At 43.3% G+C, this 21,977-nt stretch overlaps 1 protein-coding gene across 4 annotated transcripts in view; it reads right to left on the bottom strand.

Moving 5' to 3' along the window:
• Positions 1-4,419: 4,419 nt before the first annotated feature.
• The window catches only part of DOK5 (docking protein 5), a 45,024-nt gene continuing 27,466 nt past the window's right edge, over positions 4,420-21,977 (bottom strand). Inside the window, exons 3-9 of one of the 4 annotated variants that reach the window (XM_063350345.1) lie at positions 17,558-17,672; positions 17,338-17,478; positions 16,389-16,578; positions 14,748-14,883; positions 8,262-8,324; positions 7,921-8,041; positions 4,420-5,079 (exon numbers count right to left, since the gene is read on the bottom strand). In XM_063350345.1, coding sequence (XP_063206415.1) covers positions 5,012-5,079; positions 7,921-8,041; positions 8,262-8,324; positions 14,748-14,883; positions 16,389-16,578; positions 17,338-17,478; positions 17,558-17,672 — 834 coding nt within the window. In that variant the 3' untranslated portion in view covers positions 4,420-5,011. The remainder of the gene's footprint in view (positions 5,080-7,920; positions 8,042-8,261; positions 8,325-14,747; positions 14,884-16,388; positions 16,579-17,337; positions 17,479-17,557; positions 17,673-21,977) is intronic. The other 3 variants (XM_063350346.1, XM_063350347.1, XM_063350348.1) reach the window with 3 other exon arrangements.

Here is a 21,977-nt window from a genome sequence, read left to right on the forward strand (position 1 = left end):
TGGAAACAGAAGATCAATCTGCCCTTGTGAAAGTTAATGAATACGCAGAAATATCACATCGTGACCCCTGATCCCAGCGCCTGAGGCAGCAGTATTATTATGCGCTCACCAGAATTGCTCAGCAACAGGACTCAGATACAGCTCTTATTGCATTAATTTTATCTGTGTGATTATTTAAATTAATGACATTCTGGCTGCAAGTCACAAACTTCAAGAGATGTTCATCTGCTTAAATATTAATGATGCTTTTCTGCTGTAAGGTGTAAGAAGGGAAAGGAGAACTAAATACTAACAATCTTAAGAATAAATATTAACAACAGTACCAGCATGAAAAATAAAGCTGTTTCATTCACTCAGACAAATGACAAAACAACCCACTTAAATCACCACCCTCCCTCCCTCAAGGAAGCAAAAATTGTTCTGTTAAATCTTGGTCAAGCAAAAGGTGCAAGATCTCCTTTATTTAAAAAAAAAAAAAAAGTTTTGAAGTATGATGAAGATACCTTGAGGTCTTGAGTGACTTTTGGCAAGTCCTTGTGTAACTCCATCTCCCTCTATAAAATAGCTATGGAGAGGAGCCGTCCCATTTCCCTCAGCAGCACAATGATTTACCGTAGTTACGTTGCCCTCTATGCTATTTTAGAGAACAGCATTTGCATTCCGTTACCTGTAATAAGAACATCTAAGAAAAAGAAATATAATTTGAAGTCTTGATATTATGATTTTTTTTCCCCTAATGCACTTGATTCCAAGATTAGCCTTTTAAGACCATTACCTGCCGAGTTCTGATGCAGTTTGGACCGTCTCCATCTACCCACTGTGCTATTGCCAGTTTGCTGGTTCATACCTTCTCAAAAGATAGAACAACTTTTCTTAGCATGGATTTGGAAAGTGGGGTAAAGCAGCTCTATGCTTTCTCGTCTGATCCCTTCTTCTTTTACCCCTGAAACATATTCTTCTGTCTCCACTACTATGACTCGCAGGTTGGCCACTGGTCTTTTGTGGGATGAAAGGGACCAGAGGGTATGACTTTCTTGTCCAGGCTTTGAGGAGCAGCCGTCTGAGAAATGGCACAGTGTTACTTAGAGCCGTATGAATGGGAGAGGTTACATAAAGCCAAAACCCTCCTCACGCGGATGACTTCGCAGAAGACTTTTCTGCCTTCAAAAAAAAAGTTATCTAGGAAGACCTGTGGACGTTCAAGAAAGAACAAGGTTGAAGAATATAAAAGGCCATGCTAGAATATGGTGGAGCAAATGAAACTAGTCTGTAAAATTGTTATCATCCTTTTTACATACAAGACAAGCTCAAAAACACCCTTGTGAAGTCCTGTTGATGTGGAGGGCCTGCGTGTAGGGCAGAGATTGGAGAAAGAGAGTTCTCAAGGATTTGTCACACACTGATCCTTGAATCCCGTGGTAACCTCAAGCCCCACAGCTCTACAAATGGATTGGCAGCATATTTTCCGAAGTACATGGCTTCAGACAGAGCGTGGCTCAGGTACCTGAAGGACTTCCACCCCAGTTCTGCATCTCTCTTCACTGTGTATCAGGCACCGCCGGCACCCAACTGGCACGCATGATGGCATCATCACATCGGTGTTGCACACACGCAGTCTGCCGGACAGGCTAATCACCCCAGCTCCAAATACAGTGAATTCCTTTCCCTTGCCATAGAGCCAGTAACTGTAGGAGTGGCAAACCCCCTCACTTCCTTCAGCTAACGACCTTGCTAACTAAGCAAGTCAGCAATGATGCAAAGATTAAGTGACTTAATCAGTTGGTACCGCAAATTAAAACAAAGCAACTTCCTGACATTGTGATATTGTGTCATACACGCCCAGTAATTCAAAGAAACTTACTTTTAGGCCTTTTTTCCATCCTTTGCAGACAGTTTCACTAGAAAGAATAATATCAGAGCTAGTTGATTTAATGACCCTTCGTTTAAAGGCCAAGGCCAGAGTGGCTTTTTTTGTCTTCTTTGTAATTGGACTGTTCAGCCACAGATAGTCACACTATATCAATCACTGCATGAGCGAAAGGTGAATAAACGCGTTTACTGAACTGTCATATCCATGATAAAACAACAGATGCCGTCAGCTCTAAAGGGAATACATTAGCAGAAGTAAACCTGAAAGATAAAGACCTATTAGTCATAACATGCCTTTCAATCACTTATTTATGTTAGCAGTTCAGCTTTGAAATAAAGTGAACATAATCCTTATTTACAATAAATTAAGCTTATTGTTGCACTATGGTGTATCTTAAACAATGATGGCATATTGATTTTTTTTCCTTCAGAAACACATTTACCTTCACTACACTCATCGGTTTCTTTCCCTGAAAAGTCCCTCTCACCTCCAGTTCTGTTAGTACAACCTTTTTGGATGTAGAAACTCAACATCTTACATTTTCCCAGTCTTTCACTTCAGAATTGATAATGTGTTTATTAAACTGACACACAGATCCTAAGCCCAAATCAGTTAAAAAAAAGATCTTACTCGAGTGACTGGTTACTTCAGGACACCGTAACAAACAGAAAGACTGAACTGACTTGGAAACATCTGCTCCTTCCTTATTGCTGGAGAGAAAGTCTGTTTAATAAAGGAAGGCAAAGACGTTATACAGTGCACAGCGCAATTCAAGAGCTGAACTATCCCAGTGTGTCAGCGCCGGAGCAGGGCACGGCTATTTGTAGGAGCTGAGGACGGTAGCCTGGGATCGGCCACCATACAGGACTCCAGCTGAGACCTTGCCAGCTTTAAGCAGAGCAGAAGAATTACTTCAGCTGTCTTGAAAGGTCAAGGCTTTTACATTCCCTTACAACGTCTAGTTGTTTTGCAGCAACATGGCCTTGTTGCCTCCTGTTCAACTTGTAATCTGCTACAACCCTTACATCCCTTTCTGAAAGGCTGCTGGCTTGCTTCTCTTCCCATTATGTATTTGTGTAGTCAATTAGCCTTGCTTAGAAGCACTTGTCCCTATTGAATTTCTTCAATTTGCCCAGATCATTTTGTATTCTAATCTTGTATTCCTGTGTCCTTCCTTCTCATTTTACAGATGTGCAGGTTTAATAAGCACACTCCCATCTGCTTTGTCCAGGTGATTAACTAGGACTGGAACCAGACACAGAACCACGCGCCACTCTGGATATCCTCCTCCAGCACTCAACGCTGGCAGCATCTCGGAGTACAGCTCGCTGGAACTTTGAGTATAGTTTGAAATCTCCTTCTAGTCATCACAGAATCAGAATTCCTAGCTCGGAAGGGACCTTTCAGATCATCTAGTCCAACCATCAACCTAACAGTGACAAAACCCATCACTAAACCATATCGCTGAGCACAACGTCTACCCGTCTTTTAAATACCTCCAGGGATGGTGACTCAACCACTTCCCTGGGCAGCCCGTTACAAGCTTAACAACCCTTTCAGTGTAAAAGTTTTTCTTAATATCCAACCTAAACCTCCCCTGATGCAACTTGAGGCCATTTCCTCTCGTCACGTGGGTCACGATCAATGACCCTGTCCTCTGAGTCTGCTTGGAAACTTCATATTTAGGACTAAAAGCCAAGCTTAAGATATTTGCTATTTTTACTCAAACCACAAGACCATTACCTCTGTCATAATAGAAAATTAGCCTGTGCTAACTCATTCTCTACAAACACGAACAAATGCAGCTCATTCTCTACAAACCTACTCTGGCCATTGCATTCTTCTCTTCCAGGATATCTGCTGAAAAACTAGCTGCTAGCGTTACACATGCCTAGGCAAATGCAATTATCGTTAGAACTGTATCCCATATTTTTTCAATGAAAAATATACAGAGACCGTATTCCCCACTGGCGCAATCAAAATGTGACCTAGTCTTATTTTGATTAAGCTTCTGAAGTGAGCAGGAATTAACATGGTTTGATACGACGAGTCTGACTTGCAACCTGACAAGGCATTCTTACTCAGAGCTTGCCAACAACATGCTTTAACTACACCTCACTCAAGGCAGTGCTTTGCTTGCATTCAGGGTAATCACACCTTTCTATCTACAGCCGTTACACGTTTCTGACCATTTGGCGCAGCACGCAGTAGTCAACCGTGCTATTTGTGACAAGTCTGTTTGCTGTTAAGATGCTAGTGCCAATCTATGGAAGTTGTGCGTAACACAGATGCTGTCACAAAACAGAAAAATCTGCTTTCTGCCACAAAAGTAGTTTGTGGCATTGTGAGATTCCTGTTGAAGCTACTACGCTGTTTCTCTAGGACACCTGAGAAGTGGTTGTGCCGCTTTAAGATGTGGAAGGGGCACCCAAGGCAAACCATCATCCCCCTCCACCCAACCTTCTAGCGTCCTGGTGGCTCCACACCAGCTCTGTTCATGATGCCAACAGTGACAACAAAACGCACTGTACCACAAAATAAGTGGGAATTATTATTTTTTTTATTTTAAACATTTACAGAGATGGAAATAAATACAGGAAATAGAAGATAGAGGGGGTGCTTTCAGAAGAAATCAATCAAGTCTTTATCGGGCTTCCAACAGGAAAAATTGTATCCAATAGCTGCTTAAAACTGGCCACATTTCAAAGGTCAAGGATTAGGCTGAACAATAATGCAAATAACTAAAGATAAGCATTACAACAAACAAGGATGACACAGCTGACATCAGTAAACACACAGCTGTAAGAGACGAAATGGAACCACACTACAACAGGAAAATCTCATATATTTACAACATACCTATCATACAAAAACATTTGGAAATACTTAGGGAGCGATTTCTTCTCTGTCCAGCTGTAAGATATAAAAGAAACACTGGAGGGTTTGTTGCTTTTGTTCCCCTCCCCAATATCTACAGAACAGTTTTAACTTGTCACAAAGTTTGAAAAAAACTTCGTATTGCAAGAATTTTTCATCCAACCTCAACTTTTCCATTTTTCCATCCTCGCTTGTCATCGTCACTGTCATCCACTGGGGCAGTTTATCAGAAGACAAAGAGTTTGTAAAGTTCTTTACAGTCCTTTACCGATGGTCTGACCTGTAGGTTGGAAAAGTGTCTGTACGATGAAGCTTCACTGGGCTAGAAACATCTTCACCAAGTCCGAGGCAAAAAAAAAAAAAAACCAGAATAACATTCAGTAAGACACGGGCACCTTATTCAGCATTTTATAAAGGAGTAAGTGAAGTACAGACTACAGCCTTTCAACTAACCCTATCCCTGCTCCATCTCAGAAACATCTCCGCTCAGATTTTCTTCCCCAGTTCCTTAAGAACAGAAAGTTGCACATAGCAAATTAATTTTTAAAAAGTTCTGACTTTGCATTTTACATGAAAAATGCAATTTAGCTCACAATATTAGCATCAGTTCTTTTCTGTACATTAGAAAAGAGGACAGGAACCAATTCAGAAATCAGAAGTTCCAAGTTTGGTGGAAGAAAGTTTTTGCACACAAGATTTCACATGTCTCGACCACTGAGTGAGTGAAATGCTGCTTCCCACACAGGGAGTTACACAACTCAGTATCACAATTATTTCATATTTCTTCTTCCAGTAGTAATTGACGCATTTCAAGATTTTGGCAGCCTAATCTAATTAGAGGTGCTCGGGGTACCACTGAAGTAGTGGCCCTGACTGTTTTACAAGACAAGGACTTGAGTGTCTTTCCTAATTACAATGCTGGCTGCATGGCTCACTTATTTTACAAAGGCTTTTACCCCATTCTCACGACGACAATACCCTAGGATCCTTTTTTCCCAGTTTAACAAGCAAGCCATTTTTCTAAATATAAAACAAGTGGTTTGTACCCATACAGTCTATTTATCTTGTGTCAACTCAATGCTGAATTACTGTTTTAATAAAGGACTCTCTAGTAAGGCACAGTAAGCTCAGTCCTCTGGTTGTGTCGGAGTGCTGCAAGCGGTCTTGTCCTCGTGTGCCACGGGCTGCCACCAGCAGGTCAGCTTCCCATGCCCTAATTTACTGAACAAATTTGCACGATTTTATTACTCATCCCGCCTCCGAAACATTTGCCAGGTTTAGCTGGGGCTTTTTATGTGCTGCCTACCCCCTCTAGTGTTGAAAGATGGAAAAATATTGGCTTTTATGATTTGCTGATAAATTTGCTGAGGATCAGAATGGAATATAGCTATAAACGTCAGGGCTGCCAGCGCTTGTAAGTATTAATCACAGCTTGGGATATTCTGTGTTCTGGAGGTGCTAACCTCTACGATTTCCTGCTTTATTAAAAAAATAAAAAAGTAAAATAAATATCTATCTTTCATTATTCCTTTAGAAACCTCTAGTATCTGGAGGAAAAAGACCAAGAAAGAAAGAAAGAAAGAAAGAAAGAAAAAAAAAGAGACTAAAAATTTTCCAAACCCGGATGTTTAAAATACCTGTCTAGTGATTTCTAGCATTCTTCTGAATGCTTGATGTTAGTACCAGACAGCCCTGCCAGCTCCTGAGGTTTTCTGCTACCCGCCCCGTGGGGTTTTTTTGCAGCAGGACGAGGCACCAAGAGCTGGGCTGCCCCTTGGCGCAGCACACGCCTGCCCTGACCTTCAGGGATGACAGAGAAACAACCCGCATTCTAATGGCCAAGCTGAGCTTCCCTTTCCAATGCCCCTACGGTGAAGGGAAACTGCCTCAGTCCATCTTTATCATCCAAATGTTTAATCAAGCTCAGCCTTTATTCCATATATTGTGAAAATAAAGCTATGGCAGGTGTTGGCTCCTTCCATCTAATATTCCAGGCTGCCATACTTCTATTAAGTGTTTTCTGAGTAATGCCCCGATCCTGACTTCACAACTCATCAATACCAACTTCTGTCCAAACACTAACTCAGCCAATCCACGTGGCTTAGGGTGGAAGACTGTGTTTTGAAATACAAATGGGGCGTTGTTTGCTTGGGTGTCTCTAATTCTAAAAACACACATGACCGCAAGACGCTGACATTGGACCAGCTCCTCAGAGGTACCAAGTACCTGCAGCTCCTGCTCCAGAGGTGCCTCTGGGGAAACTGGCACAAAGCAACAACAGTGCGTGACAGCAGCCGCAGTTTTCACTTCATCGCAGGAAACTGCAGTGTTGAAACACACTCTGAAATACGTGGGCAGAAGCCCCTGTTAGCCACCCACCCATCCTGCAGGTGTGGTGGGCTTCCTCTCCTTCTCCCCATCCCTGCGCTCAGTAACCACTAGATGTCCCTTGGTGACCACGGAGGGACAACTGGGTGCAGAGACCTCCCGGGGGAGCGATTCCTCCCTCCCTGCAGCCTGGGGTGGTTTTGAGGCAGGAGCTGTGCTGCCCCTTGGGCCGACAGCAAGGAGGGGATTTGGAGAAGACACCTGCCCGTCTTCAGGCCACACTGCAATGCACGGTGGCAGCACCAAAGCTGTCCAGTTTTTTAGAACTACTTATCATGGCCATTTCCTTTTACTTTCCCTAATTCAGCTGTTTCTGAGCATGCAGTTGTTTAGGTTGAATATTAGCAAGTAGACGAAATGAATAATGAAGATTGCATCATTCTTAGCATGAGGCAACCATCCAAAGGAGAGGGGAACCAAACGGCTATAAGCCTGGCCAAAAAATCAGGTGCCATTAAAAGAGTTTGGTAGCAGGAAGGATTGGGCAGCCTTGACAACTGGCCACTCTGGAGCATTAACTTCTCCTTTTTTACCTAAAAATGGTCAGAAAACTTGTCAAATGAAGGATTCCTCTCTAATGGGAAGTCAGAAGAGCACCCCCTGATGACAACCAGTCTGCCAAGGTGCCCATTAAGGTGGCATGTGCCCTGCTCTCCATCAACCAGACAGCAGCGGCAACTGGCTCAAACCGGACATTAGACTCCAGTGAGATGGACAGACACTGGAACGATTCGACAATGTCACGATGTGATTTGTGCCCTGACTCTCTCCACCCCAGCCCTTACCTTGCAGGCCGTAGAGCTGGCCCGTGCTGTGCTGTCGCGTGATGTGCTGCCAGTAGGCACTGCGGGGCAAGGGCACCATGGCGCTGAGGGACACGGCTCGCTCGCTCATTTTCATCTGAAGCTGCAAAGCAGTAAACAGATGTGAAGGAAACAGTCATGTTTATTGCCAACCCTTCAAGAACAGCACGACCGCTGGCTGCAAGGACTTCTAAGGATATGGCCGGCACAGCCTCTCCCTCCCGCTGCCCACCCTACACCAGCAGAGGCAGCTAACGCAGGGGTCAGTCTCCACGGGCACACACCACTCGGGTTAGGAGGCCACGCTGCACACCACAGCTCACCTTGGTGCCCCCCTGGTCCTGGGCTAGCACGGCTTCCCCCGAGGGGAGTTTGAACTCAAGCAGCTGAAACAGAAACCGGGGGTCAGTGGGAGGTGGGAAAGCGTCGGTATGCTCCCCCTTAAACAGCAAAGCCATCCGAGGGTCTTCCCAGCTACGCAAGCAACTTCCCAAGGCTAAATACAGCCTCAGCACATCGAGAACCCGGCTGGAGATGCTTCACACGGGTGAGGACAAGTTGTTCTTGTTAGTTTTGAAGCATTTTCTATTCACCTCCCCTCTCCTACAGCTGAGGCACGTGCCAGCTGGATGGCGCAGGAGTTCAGCACAGGAGATAACCGCATCCTTCAGCTAAATTCCTGAGCAAAAGCACGCCCAGGTATGCTGAGAGGAGAGCACACGGGCTGCAGTGCACTGCTGGAAGCCCCATCTCACGCTGCCCCCTCCACACAGGGCCTTCAGCAACATTTTATTACATTATCAATCACAGCCCCTTCTTAGTTACGCTATACTTAACACAAAAATACATGAGAACTGACTACTTTAAGGCATTTTTTGCCATGAATTTAATAAGATGTATGTGCAAGCTGATAAAAATAACTGGATTTTATCATAAGCTTCACAGTACAGCTAAAATTCTTCTCCCAAAGCTCAGCAAAACATCAGTTCAAACATACCGAGACTGCACTTGACTTTTCTGATTTAGAAAGATAGCTTTTAACAGAAAAGAAAGTTTCTATGTTTTAGTTTCACAAAACCTGTGGTGAAAGAACCTTTTAGAAGAAGATCAGTATATTTTGGAGCAAAACCAAACAGGCAAAGCAAGCGCAGGAAAGAGGCAAGGGCTGGCTGTATCCGAACAGACCCATCTCCAAGGTGTTTAGAGGAGCCATCTACCTTCAACCTGATGTGAAGGTAAAACAAAACAAACCCCAGATCAACTCCTGCTCTTAAAACACCCACCTCCACGTCAGCTGGCTGCGAATCACCACACCATGCAAGGTTCTACCTACATCCTCCAGCACATTTATTACAGCTCCTTCACTAAAGCCCCGACGCCCCTTGCAGTGTCACCACACGCGTCTCGGCACCACGGAAACAAACAACGATGGGTCTTTTGCTGGGGATAAAAATTAGCAGAGCATCGCGAGGAGGGCATTTCCTGGCTGGAGATACTTTTTTTTTTTTGGTGTTTCCATTAGTTGGTGAGTTGGACAGCAAGCTAAGGCAGTTTGAGCAACGGTTTGGCTGTTAGGAGGAGTGCAAAAAACCGAACAGGCTATTTTGGGAGAAAATAGCTAAAGAAAGATTAGATAAAGACACAGAAAAGGGCCAGAAAGGTGCCCCTCCTCAACTCAATCAGCAGGGGAAAAAACTTAAAAACCCACAGCTGGAGATAGGAATCAGTATGTTATATCCTGAATACACAGCGTTTCATCAAAAAAAGCAGCTTTAATGATGACTGATTTCATTCTCGCAATTAACCTACTGTATCTCTGTGGCAACAGAAAGAGTAGGAATAAGCTGGTAATGACCTGGGTTTATGCTGCGGAAGCACCTGGCCCCGTGAGCAGCTCAAACCCGGTCGGAACGGACGTGCCGGAACACGCGCGAGCAAAGGCTGCGAGCAGGGAGCCAGGCGGGACGTGCGGCTCCACGTATCATTAACACAACAAGTAACTTGTTAACTGGAGGGCACCTAATTCGCAGCCTCTCGCTCTCTCCTGCCCAAGGCAGAGGCAGAATGCTGAAACCTGAAAGGAGCTGAGGATGCCCAGAGCGGTTCAAACGCCGCGCACGTGGCGGGGATCAAGTTATGTTAAACCCAAGCTTAAACCCAAGGAACAGCAGGGACGTGAAAAGGGGTGAGGGATGACACAAAACCACCCTGCAGCTCCGGCGGCTACGAGAGGGCCACAGAGGAAGGGGATGGAGAAGCAGCTCTCGGAGCCATCAGCAGCCAGCGCCGAGGACAGCCGGGGAGCCGCTGTGCCACCTCTTGTCATGTGGACACCTACACGCAGGCAAATTGCTGGGCTAACGCACAGCTCTGCGTCAAACACAGGGTGCAGGGGGTTCCTAGAACTCCTGGGGGCTCATGGAGGAAAGATTAAGTATTTTCTTTCTCAAATCCCATCTTAACAATCCACAAAACTTGCATTAGAGGCACCACCACTGCCTGTTAAAAAAACCCACAAAATACCAAACCAACCAACCAAAAACCCCCCACCCAAAAAAACCCACCACCAACATTCTCTCAAGCTAGCTGTGAACATGGCTCCAAAAGGAAAGAAAAGAAAGATGATCTGAGATTTTTTGGTTTGGTTGGTTTCCTCAGGCTGGACAATGCGATTTTCAGAGATTTTGCAGAACCACTTGCACTAGGTAAACCTTCATCTTGGGATCCCCAGTTGGGCAATACTGCACTCACCGTGGTTTTCAGGGGATTTACTTCCTAGTGAAGTAAATTTATGTAATCAATCAAAATCAACTGGAATGGCAATTGCTTAAGAAACGTTTGCTAAATTCATTATAGCAAAACTACAGAACGGTAAAGTAATAAAAGCAACTTCAGAAATTAAAGGGCACTAACGTACTGCTGCCATTTTGACTACTATCCATCTTACACTAATGCTCAATATTCTTCTCTTATTTCAAAAGTTAGTGAGCACGATTTCCACTCTTAACTATGAATCTCCACGGAAGTGGCGAGATAATAGCAGGCTCGGGCCCGGACAGATGCACTGGCACATCAGGCGGATCAAGTGCAAAGCGCACACTTGAGTTGCCGAGAGGGGAAGAAGAGGCAGGCAAGGCTGCCGGTAAACGGGCTGATAATATCTTTCTGTGAGGCATTCGGCTTCAGCTGCCAAAAACTGGGAAGTTCACTGTTATTACTTTAGCGAGGTGTCAAGTTGTAATGTCTTTTTTTAAAGCAACCTGAACTGAGAGCAGGCATAAATGACAGCAGTCAAGTCACAGCACTACTCCTTTCAGTTTTCATGGCAACCAAATACTTCGGAAAATATAACTTGAGTAGATATTTTCTTTCCATTGTCTGGCAACGCAAAAATGAAAGGGAAAAAAACAGTTGGATGAGATGAGTTACCAAATGACCAGAATGGCTTCATGCATCACTAAGCAAATCCAGCTCTTTCTTCCCTTTAAACGAGAAAAGGGAGAGATCTTTGAATTCACTGAAAAGGAGAATAAATGAAACCCACTTGTGACAGCGTCACAGACTCTGGTCAGCATATGCTCAGACCTCGCCAGAAAGCAACAGCACGTTAACAGAAAGCGTCGGGGTGAGGTCCCCAGCTGAGGAACCACTATCGCATCAATTTTCCACATGCATTTCAAGAGCCAGAGCCAGTTATAGTCACGAACTGAACCAACATACTGTAATATAAAGAGAGCGACTGCTAGGGAGGTGACAGACACATTATAGCCCACGTTCTCAACAGTACTTGGCAGCTTTATTTCACTCTATCAGCATGGGACATTCAACTCCCTTTTTTTTTTATTTTTTTTTTTTATTTTTCACAGGCTCCAGGAGCCCTTGGGTAGCTTAATACCATCTTCACCTCGGTCTTGGATAATCACGTCACTGATGTAGCAGTGGTCAGGATGACAGGAGCAAACAGAAGACATTCAGTGTAGACCTAGTTTCTCACCATCAGTATCTCCTATCTTCTACTTCTATTTACCCTGTCTGTAAGTAACAGCTCAAGCTTTACTAATACGAAAATTCACACAGGGTAAATGATTCTAGGAGACAGAAACAATATAGACAGCTGAGCATGAAGTGCAAGCATCTAAAATGAACTCGGTGTTGAAGCATTCAAAAGCAGAAGAAAAATACAGGGGAAACCAATCAATCTGAACAAAGATGTACTTCACAAATATTTTGTAATCAGCAAAATAAGCCACCTGACTTCTACAATGATATCATGATCCTCTGGCTAAACTTCTAAATCTGACTGTCCTTGAACCCCAGAGAAGCCACCAAGTCTTACTATTTCGGAACCAGACAATATTTCTATGACTGACTTGGGGCATACGGACTCGTCTGAAACAATTATAGTCCGCTACTAAATTACAAGACTTTCAGTTCGCCAGGAATATGTTCTTATCCCCCACTTAGCACTCTAAGGTCTATAATATTACATTTAGGGGTTGTGGTTGGACACAGTGTTCATGAAAAAGCTTTTAGAGGTTCTGCAGCTGCTCCCTATTGAAATCTACAGCAACTGTGCATCTGTTGAGTCTATTGGCACTTGTAAGATGGAAATTTGACAGCACAGCGTCAGACCTCATCTATTAAAGATGCTACTCCATAAATGGAAAACCACCAGATATGAAATTGCCTGTAAGCCTATTCACTATTGCTATGGAACCTATCCCTGATTTTTGAAAATTAAGTTGTGCTTTTAACAGGTTACTTAATCGCTTCTGATCCTGGTGGGCTACAAATGTTAGCTAGTTACTCCGACTTAGCCTAGCTTAATTTTAATCTGCTTAATTTAGTTACTGTTGAGTACTTGTATCATCTACCCATCTGTCTCAACTTAGATAATTTTGGGTATTTTTGAACAAAAACTCCCTTCGCTAACTAGAACTATAAAGTTTTTTTACTTTTAAACAAAAGTGAAAACCAGCAAAGACTGTGTTAGATGATACTTTACTGGGAAAGGGCAAAATACCAGTGCAGCTGGCTGCAGAGCTCACCCGCCGGTTGTAACGTTTTTGAAAGAAAGCAAGCAAAGTGTCAAGCTCTTCCTAATGAATCTGGAAGTGCTGGGAAAAGCACGTGGTCTAAATGGACACAGGGCAGAGGCTGTCACAAGAAAGGCTCCACGTTAGTACTTCATCCTCACAGACACGGCGCTCTCCCACGGGCTTTACAGAAGTGACCACATTGTAATAAAGTCAACAGAGTAGCATCAACTGAAAACCGGTATATCACACTATATATAGTGTGAAATATATGAAAATATATATATTTAACATTAGTCTCTATCCTGTTGAAAGTAAAGACACTGCATGACCCACATCGCCTAGAAACAGACTCAGCCTTTCCTCACTTTCCCATTTCAGTTATCCCACCCGCTCTACAAATGACAGAATTACCCATTTGCTTACGCGCTCGGCTGAAGCAATCAGTTATCCAGTTCACAGGACTGGCTGGGACACTTGGGAAGAGTTTCCTATTGCTCCTCCTCTCCTCATTTGCTCCTCCTCATTGAACCGTTATTAAGAGAAATAACTTTCCTATCCTGTATTTGGCTTCCATTGTGTCTCAAGTCCAAAGTCGAAGAACAAAAGAAAGTACTTAAGGCAATTTGTTCTATTCCCTCAAAATCCACTCTCATCTTTTCTTAAGTTTCTACAAGTACTAATGGCATTTTCTGTTTCATCCCAGCTGGGTCATCCAGTTAATACTGGGGTAATTCATCACTACAACTTATCCCTGAAACCAAGAAGTTGGTAGAATTACTGAAAGGATTAGACATGGATGAGGATAACAGCAGTGCTTATGTTTACAATGAGAGAAAGACGTAAGTCTTGCTGCTGATTACATAAACCAATTTTTACTGCCTGGAATAGAGGTAGTTTTTATAGCCAAGCTCTTCCACAGCTGCCCATTCTGGGCATTTTATACATTCCAGAAAGCCTGTTATCTTCAGGATACTAATTTTAGTGTCAAAGTCAACCTGTGAGTCTTGGGGTGTAGAGACCAATTGTGATATGGGATAAACAGAACATTCCTTTTCACTCCACAGGTTTCACAACAACAAAAAAAAAAAATTAAAGTTAATAAGATCCTGAAACACATTAGGTGCAAGTGCCGTAAAACTGCCTTTCTTAGACATAATGCTTTTGGAGATGCCACATCACCTGTTCCCAATCTTTATGCTAGTTTTGCATCTTGCACTGCTATATTTCGTACCAGTCATGTGCGTCAAAAAACAAGTTTTAGACACAAAAAGCACTTGTGGAAAACAGACATCCACTGAGAGATCAGACAAACATCTAGTCCTCCCCCATAGTTTAATCTGAACCATATGACTCTTTCCAAATCATCCCTGGAGTGTAGACATCAATTAGCAAATGGAAAACCGAGCATGAGCCATAACATTTTGCAAATAGATTGATGAGAAATGCTTCCAAACAAGCTCATGATGCTGATTAATCAAAGGAACCTAATGAGAATGTGCACTGACAGAAGCTTATCATCTCTGTATTAATTCACACTTATTGATAGCTTTGCAAACACAAAAATCAAGGGCTATATCTTTCCCTGTTTTGATACTTGGAAAGGAACCCCAGTTATATATACTGCCCTAACTATTAAAATCAAGCAGAATTTAATAAGAGCAATAATCAGACTGCTTACTACCTGTGAATCAAAACTTAAAAATCACATTGAAGAAGCATATTGTTCATTGTTGCCCAGTGCAAAATCACAAGCATAATGAGCAGCCGTACCATTGAATTTTTCACACTCTGCAACAAGCGCTCGTGTTGTTCTGCTATGGCCAAAGCAGCCGAGTGAACCTTCTGATAGATCGCTTCCCCATCTCTGGTCTGAAATATGAATAGTCCTTCTCCTGTGTCACACATCCTGCCAAAGCAAGAACAGATAGGATCCAAGAGTGAGATTTAAGTTTACAGATTACCATGAACAAACAAAACTTTACCATGCGGCTCCAGAAGTGCTATCGCACAAGCAGTAAGAAAACGAAGGTTGTTGGAATATAGAACAAAGTAATCTACAGGTCTTTGCGTAAGGGTCTTACCAGCCTTGGTCCAGTCTGACCATTTTAGCCCATATTTGTACTGTTCTCACGAAACAGGGACTCAGCTAAGAGCCACTGATCTATCGTAAGTGCTTAAGCTCTAAAGAGTTCATGCGCAAGACCCAGATTTCTAATATTTAGACCCTATCTAGAATCTATGCCAGGTAGGATTAATTTGTCTTCCCTTTTCAGACTTTTAACGCTGCCTGTAATGAGTTTTGCAGAGTTTTGCCTTCCACTGGAAGCAACAAACACATACCCTCAGCATCCCAATTGCATTGTCTTATCATGACTAATGCATGATCAGCTAAATAAAATTGAATTCTTCCCCCGGTCGAGAGGACTAAATTCTGCAGAAATGTGGAGGATGGACATTTAAATGCCTCCTCCCTTTCCAGGTAAGTTAATTGTATGATCTGTTTCTGTTTTACTATTGTAATTCTTTAATGTGCTTATTTAAAATAATGCATCCATATCCCTTAGAAAGGATTTGATAGTTCAGTTCAATAAATAAGTCCTCCAACTTCAGCCACACAAAGACCATCTCATTAAGACCGAGCCGTAGGAAGTACTACAGAACAACATCTCTAAAACAAGGAATTGCATTCAAAGATCTTATAAATCCATTTGTCAAACAGATGGAAAACAGGCATACAATCAATGGAAAACACGAGTCCCTTCTCCATTGTTTTAGTTTGCTTTTGGGAAGCAACTCGGCACTCGCTGCTCTCAACTTCAAACTCCACTTCTAGTACAGAACCCATAACTCTGTGCCCACATTGTGCAAATCCTGGAATGATGTTCACCCCTTCTTCCCAGATCTGTCCATCCAATTCTCTGGCTCGTATACAGCTTTATTTCAGAACAACCGTATACAGTAATATACAACGCTGTCAGCCTCCACCCTGCAATCCCCAGGGGTACCTCATGTCTCCCACCCCCATCCTCAGGCACTTTTATTTGGCAACTCTTTCTAGTCAAGCTTCAACCTGGGATTAAGAGGTTTTTTATTTGCTTCTAGATTTGTTTCATTTTATTTTTTATATAAATATATTGTTTTTATTTATATAATATTTATATTATTATATTATTAATGTTATTATATTCTATTATGTTAAACATTATATATTTATATATTATTATTGTGGTGTTTTGTTTTTTGGTTTTGGGGTTTTTTTGGTTTTTTGTTGTTTTTTTTTTTAGCAGAAGGTACAGACTAGCCTCTGTCCGAAGATAAGCTCTCATCTCCTTCAACAACCTTCATCAGTCGTCCAGAGCACCACCCAGCACCACCGAGGAAAGCAACACAACACAGCGAACACACACCCACCTTCCTGCTTCAAACGTGAACCAAGATGGGTCCCGCCCGTAGCGTCGCAGGGCACTTAATGGCCAAGAGATGAGTTTTACTCTGGGATTCTGGATGTCCCAAAGACAGATATTCTCAAATGTTATCTGCAAGGTACATTCCCCATGCACATCTAAATTAGGGGATGGCATCAAATACACATTGAATCTCTCTGGGAGAAAAACAAAAGGTTAGTCTAAAATCCCTGCTCATTAAATGTGCAAGTCATTAAAGGAATTTCCTATTTTCCACCTCTATTACAAGATCTAATTTCCACTTAGAACAACTAATTCAAAACCAAAAACCCACTTCCTTCCAGTAATTCAATAAACTCCATGTTTTGGGCAGTCAGAACACTGCACTCAAAGGACGTCAAACATTTGTGTGTGCATGCATTCAGATGCTGGAGGGAACTGCACCACCATAATCCTGATATGTGCAAACAATTAATAAAATTGTGTGCATGAATAAATACATTGCAATTGCATTTGTGCATGTAATCAGTTAACTTGCTTAGGAAAGTGAAGTAGCCATGGGGTCAGGTTCTGCACGCAATTACTATTATTTATTATTTGCTTTACGATGCTGCCAAAGAGCCTCTGTCACAGACTGAAACTGCTGTACAGACATCACACAAGAAAACACACAACAAATGACAGTCCCCATCTCCAAGAGCAGCTAACCTGTCTGAGAAAGAAAAGTGCTATTCCAAAATAATTCTAGTTACCTTAACTATCTCCTCTGATAGCAATAAAAAAAAAAAAAAAAGGCACAAAAACCTCCCAAAGAAACAAACCCCTCCCTCCAGAACAGGGAGAAGGGCTTGGAACAACAATTTTGCACCAATTTATTTCTGATATTCACATGCATAGTCCAAAGGCTTTAAAATAATGCAATTAAAGATTTAGAAGGTCAACACTTATATACCTACCACTCTGCTCCCTCTCTACTCCAGATGCCAACAAGTCAGGCTCTCCAAGGCTAATGTCATTGATTCGCGTTCCAAGGCACTCCATCTGCAGCACCTTGCACCACTCATCTGCCTCAAGTTCTGTATAAATGCCCAGAAAATCTGTGTGTAGGTATAATACATTTATAATTCCACAATTAATGCTCTTATGCTTTCTAATGTGCGTTACCACTTTACTCACCTGACTCACAAGCAAAGGTTTTGGAGGTATCATCATTGAAATAAATCCCAACAGCATGCTTCTTTGTGCTTTTTGGCATTCGTAATATATTCTTCACATTATTGAGCTCTGTGACCTGGAAAAGCACAATTCAGAGTTTTAATTAGGAGCTAGAACAGATATATATCCATTATTGACTGGAGAAGGAGAGAAAAGAATTATATCATGTTGCAAAAGGCAGAGAAAAGGAGAGAGAGCATGAACATGCCTACGATTGCTCTTAAAGAAATGCAGCCTTGACATCAATCACCTTCGACAATCAACTTGATGACCCTGGACGATGAATCAGCCACGTCCTCCAGTTCTCTCTTGTCTGTGCGTGAGCTTCAGCGCAACACCATCCGAACAGGATTTTAGCCAAGAGGCAGGCGGAATCAAAGCTCACTCCAGTTTGAGAAATATTTACGTGAAGGACATGAGAAAGACCAACCTGACGTAGCAGAAGCAAATAGAAGTGAAGATAAAAATCTAAAGGATTCACCCATTTGGAGGAGCTAGCCCAGTTCCAGTACAGCTTTCATCGTGGAGGACAAAGCTGTAAGAATGGTGAAAAACTGCTCTCTAAATATTTTTTGATGGAAAGTTGAGGATTTGTTAGAATAATCCACTTAAAAAGAAAAAAAAAATATCACAGTTTCAGCTATTAGAAAGCTTTTTAGCTTTAAAGATTCACAGACTTGTAAACACAGATTTCTGTTGCTTGGTTGCCAAAAAAACCATGGGAAAAATAGCTTTCACACCAAAAAAATAAACATGTATCTGTTACCTTGTATACAGCTTTAGTAAATACGTACTACAGTTGCTTCATATTTCTAACATCCACTTTTCACCCTCACCACCACAAGTAACACTCCTAAATTTGACTGAGGAGGAATTCTTCATTACTTAAGTTCCTTTTAACATAAAGGTTAGCATCCAGACAGGGAACCAGGAAGTTATATTTAAATATTCATTACCAGAAAACATTTCACTGATTCTTTTACATGGTAGGAGTGCGAGAGAGAAAGAGGGGGAATTTAACAGAAATGTTCCCAAAGCTGTACAACCTCGCAACTTCACTACTTTGGTCTCATTAGTCCTGGGGAATAGTCTCATATCAAACTGTGTCAATTCTAAACAAACAAAGAAATGCAGCAATTGCCTTATAAGACTCAGGAAGTATAAAGAGTTCTCAGTGCTGTTGGGTCCGGCAACAGAAACTGCTGCTCTAGAGCATCTCGGGTTCAGCCGCACACCCGCTGCGCCCCCCCGGCCCTTCATCCTAAGTCACTTCCTTCTTGAAGTCAATTTACTGCCCGTTCCTTTCCAGCAGGGGAGAACAGACAGCCAAAAATCACATTTTCAAGTAAGACCTCTGAAAAGGGTAATCTTACTGTGAATGGAAGGAACAAATTGCAGCCGGTGGGCGCTGTCTCCCCAAAATAAAAACAAGCAACACATCCAATGTCCAGAACCTCGCTCTGTGGGTAGTAGGAGAAGGAACAACGGAGGAACATCCCATGGGGAGCACACCAAACCTGATAGCTGCCAAATTTAGAAACTCAGGTTTTATAGCCTCCAGGTTCAAGATTTTGACAAGTGTCAAAACTGAGACTTCCTAATTGTGCTTAATTTTGCATGAGCATTTTCCACTCTTCCAGGAAATCCTGTGATGGAAGCACATCCCCCAGTGCTAACAAGACACCAACGAACTCAATGTTAAATATGACAAATCTGTCACGACCTATTCCCATCATGCTCAGCACATGACAGGTCAAGCACAAATTGCCAGCTGCCAAGTTCAACTCTCATGTATTTTTTTCTCATATGCCAAGAAAGGATTCAAATGCAAGAGGAAAAAAGAAACTAGACTTTTTTCATTCAGTGCAGCAACCACCCTGACATTTATACTGAGCACATTCATATTTTCTGCAAGTGAACGTGCTAATCAAGTTTTGTACCTACGAGTACAAAAGTTAGCAGAAGCAGAACGTAGCCATACGTTTTGGTAATGAATCATTTAGCTCTCTAGGACTTGTCCTAATGGAAAGCTCATTTCTTAAAATCAGGCACGTCACACTCCTACTGCTCGGTACCCCAGTAATTGTCTCCGGTGTGATGAATCCTGAGGATGCTGTGACAGGGCTCAGCGAGATCACAAAAGGTTCACACCAGGCAGGGAACTGCACGCTGCCTCTCCGTGCTGGCTCAGGAGCTAGAAGTACTTTCAGCAGTTAGGAGGCTCAGAAGTTCCAACTGGTCCACTGCTGCCCATGCCCCCCAACAGCCCCCGGCGATGGGCAGCACGAGATGCCTCAGCCCCTGGCAGGGAGCCACCCTGCGTCCTAGCGAGGGGGGCGAAGGGCACTTGACCATGTGGGAGGCTGCCAGCTACTGCACAGGGCTGGGAAACGAAAAACAACCACCCACCCAAACAGTATCACTAATGACCCCATGTTCAGACTGAGTCACGCGCCTCCCGGCCAGATGGGAGCACATGCTCGTAACACTGCTGGGAATACGAGAAGGACAAGATTAAAACATTTACTTTCATCACTGTTTCTTTTACTGTGACTGTAACCTTGTACATCTCACCTTCACCACTCCCAGCATCGCTGAAAGACCACACTTTACCTCCCAAGATGTCATGTTTCATTCTCATTACGGCTGCAAGCTGCAGCCCGATCTCCCTACATGAGCTCCTCCAGACTCTGCATCCCTGGCATAGAGTATCCATCACCCATTTCCCCTCATTCCTCTACTGCTAGATATATCCTGTACTTTCCAGTCTCCTCACTCCAATCTCCAGCTCAGCCCTACCCTACCCAAGGCTTCCAGCCTCGCACAGTGTTGCTTATACGTCATATCCACATTGCAGCTCTAGGACTGCATCATCTGCATCATTTGACAGGCTGAGAGTTGGGGTTGTTCAGCCTGGAGAAGAGAAGGCTCCAAGGAGACCTTATAGTGGCCTTCCAGTCCCTAAAGGGGGCCTACAGGAAGGATGGGGAGGGACTCTTTATCAGGAAGTGTTATGGTAGGGCATGGGGTAACAGCCTCAAACTGAAAGCGGGTAGATTTAGACTGGGTATCAGGCAGAAATTCTTTACTGTGAGGGTGGTGAGCCCCTGGCCCAGGTTGCCCAGAGAAGCTGTAGCTGCCCCATCCCTGGAGGGGTTCAAGGCCAGGCTGGACGGGGCTTGGAGCAACCTGGGCTGGTGGGAGGTGTCCCTGCCCAGGGCAGGGGTTGGAACGAGGTGATCTTTAAGGTTCCTTCCAGCCCAAACCCTTCTGTGATTCTGTGATCTCTGAACCCAGCCATGGGGACTGAGGTTTGCTCCTGCCAGTATCTCAGATACCTGCAGTCTCCCTCACATCTAGGCCTTCACATCAGAAGCAGCCGGTCATTCCAAAAAGATCGAATTCCAGCACAGAGGAGTACAGAAGCCATAGACATGACTTGCATCCAATAATTTTCTTTCTCTGGGTCTCCCAGTCAAGAAAAGCTTCACTAAAAGTTACACAGCAGCTCCTCCTCTGTCCTGTGGCCCAGCACCGCAATGTCACTCTGCGCCCCCCGAGTCAGGACAGCCACTCTATGCTACAGTCACCTCAGTGGACCATTAAGGAGCGGTACAAACATCAACGTGTCCAGAGGTATGGTGGTTGGGTCACTTGACCTCATGACAGCACAACTCACAGTCCCCTATTCCTCTTTAGAAACAACTAAATACAAAAAAAAAAAAAAAAAAAAAAAAAACATGACTATAATGGCATCATCATTTTGGTGCTGAGAACAGCAATAGTTTTTTTCCTTCTTATCATAAGTTCTTCTCAAAAGCCAGTTAGTTACTGCAATAAAGTACTTCTTTGTAATCTCAAATGCAGAATAATATATTCCAATAGAGATTTTACAAGAATCAGCTCATGCTTGAGATCCCAAAGTTCATCCTTCTGAACAGAAAAAATTGTTTTCATTTCAATATGCCTTCTCCTACATTTGCTTTTTATTACTGTACTCCCTCTAAGCACACTGCCTTATGAAGAAGACAATGGAGATTATCTCAGACATTATTTATCTCTTATCGGCTGCCTTCGCAGTATTCACAGTGGTCTATTTTGCTTTTCTGGGGTATCAATCAGCAGTTAATTCATCTCTCTCAGAGAAAACTCAGAAGGCTGTGCTGCCATGAGGGTTCTTTTTCTCACTTTTACTCTTCCAATTCTCTCCCCCATCCCAATGGGGGCAGTGAGCGAGCGGCTGCCTGGTCCTCGTTGCCGGCTGGGGCTAAACCAGCACACCTGTGTGAACGCAGACTGCCTGCACTGCCACGCACAGCCGCCACGCGCCAGAACGACACGCCAAGAGCCCTGGCTCACGGCCTGGTCAAATAAAATTGCA

The sequence above is a fragment of the Chroicocephalus ridibundus genome, chromosome 12, assembly GCF_963924245.1.
Source record: "Chroicocephalus ridibundus chromosome 12, bChrRid1.1, whole genome shotgun sequence".
Classification (NCBI taxonomy): Eukaryota; Metazoa; Chordata; class Aves; order Charadriiformes; family Laridae; genus Chroicocephalus; species Chroicocephalus ridibundus.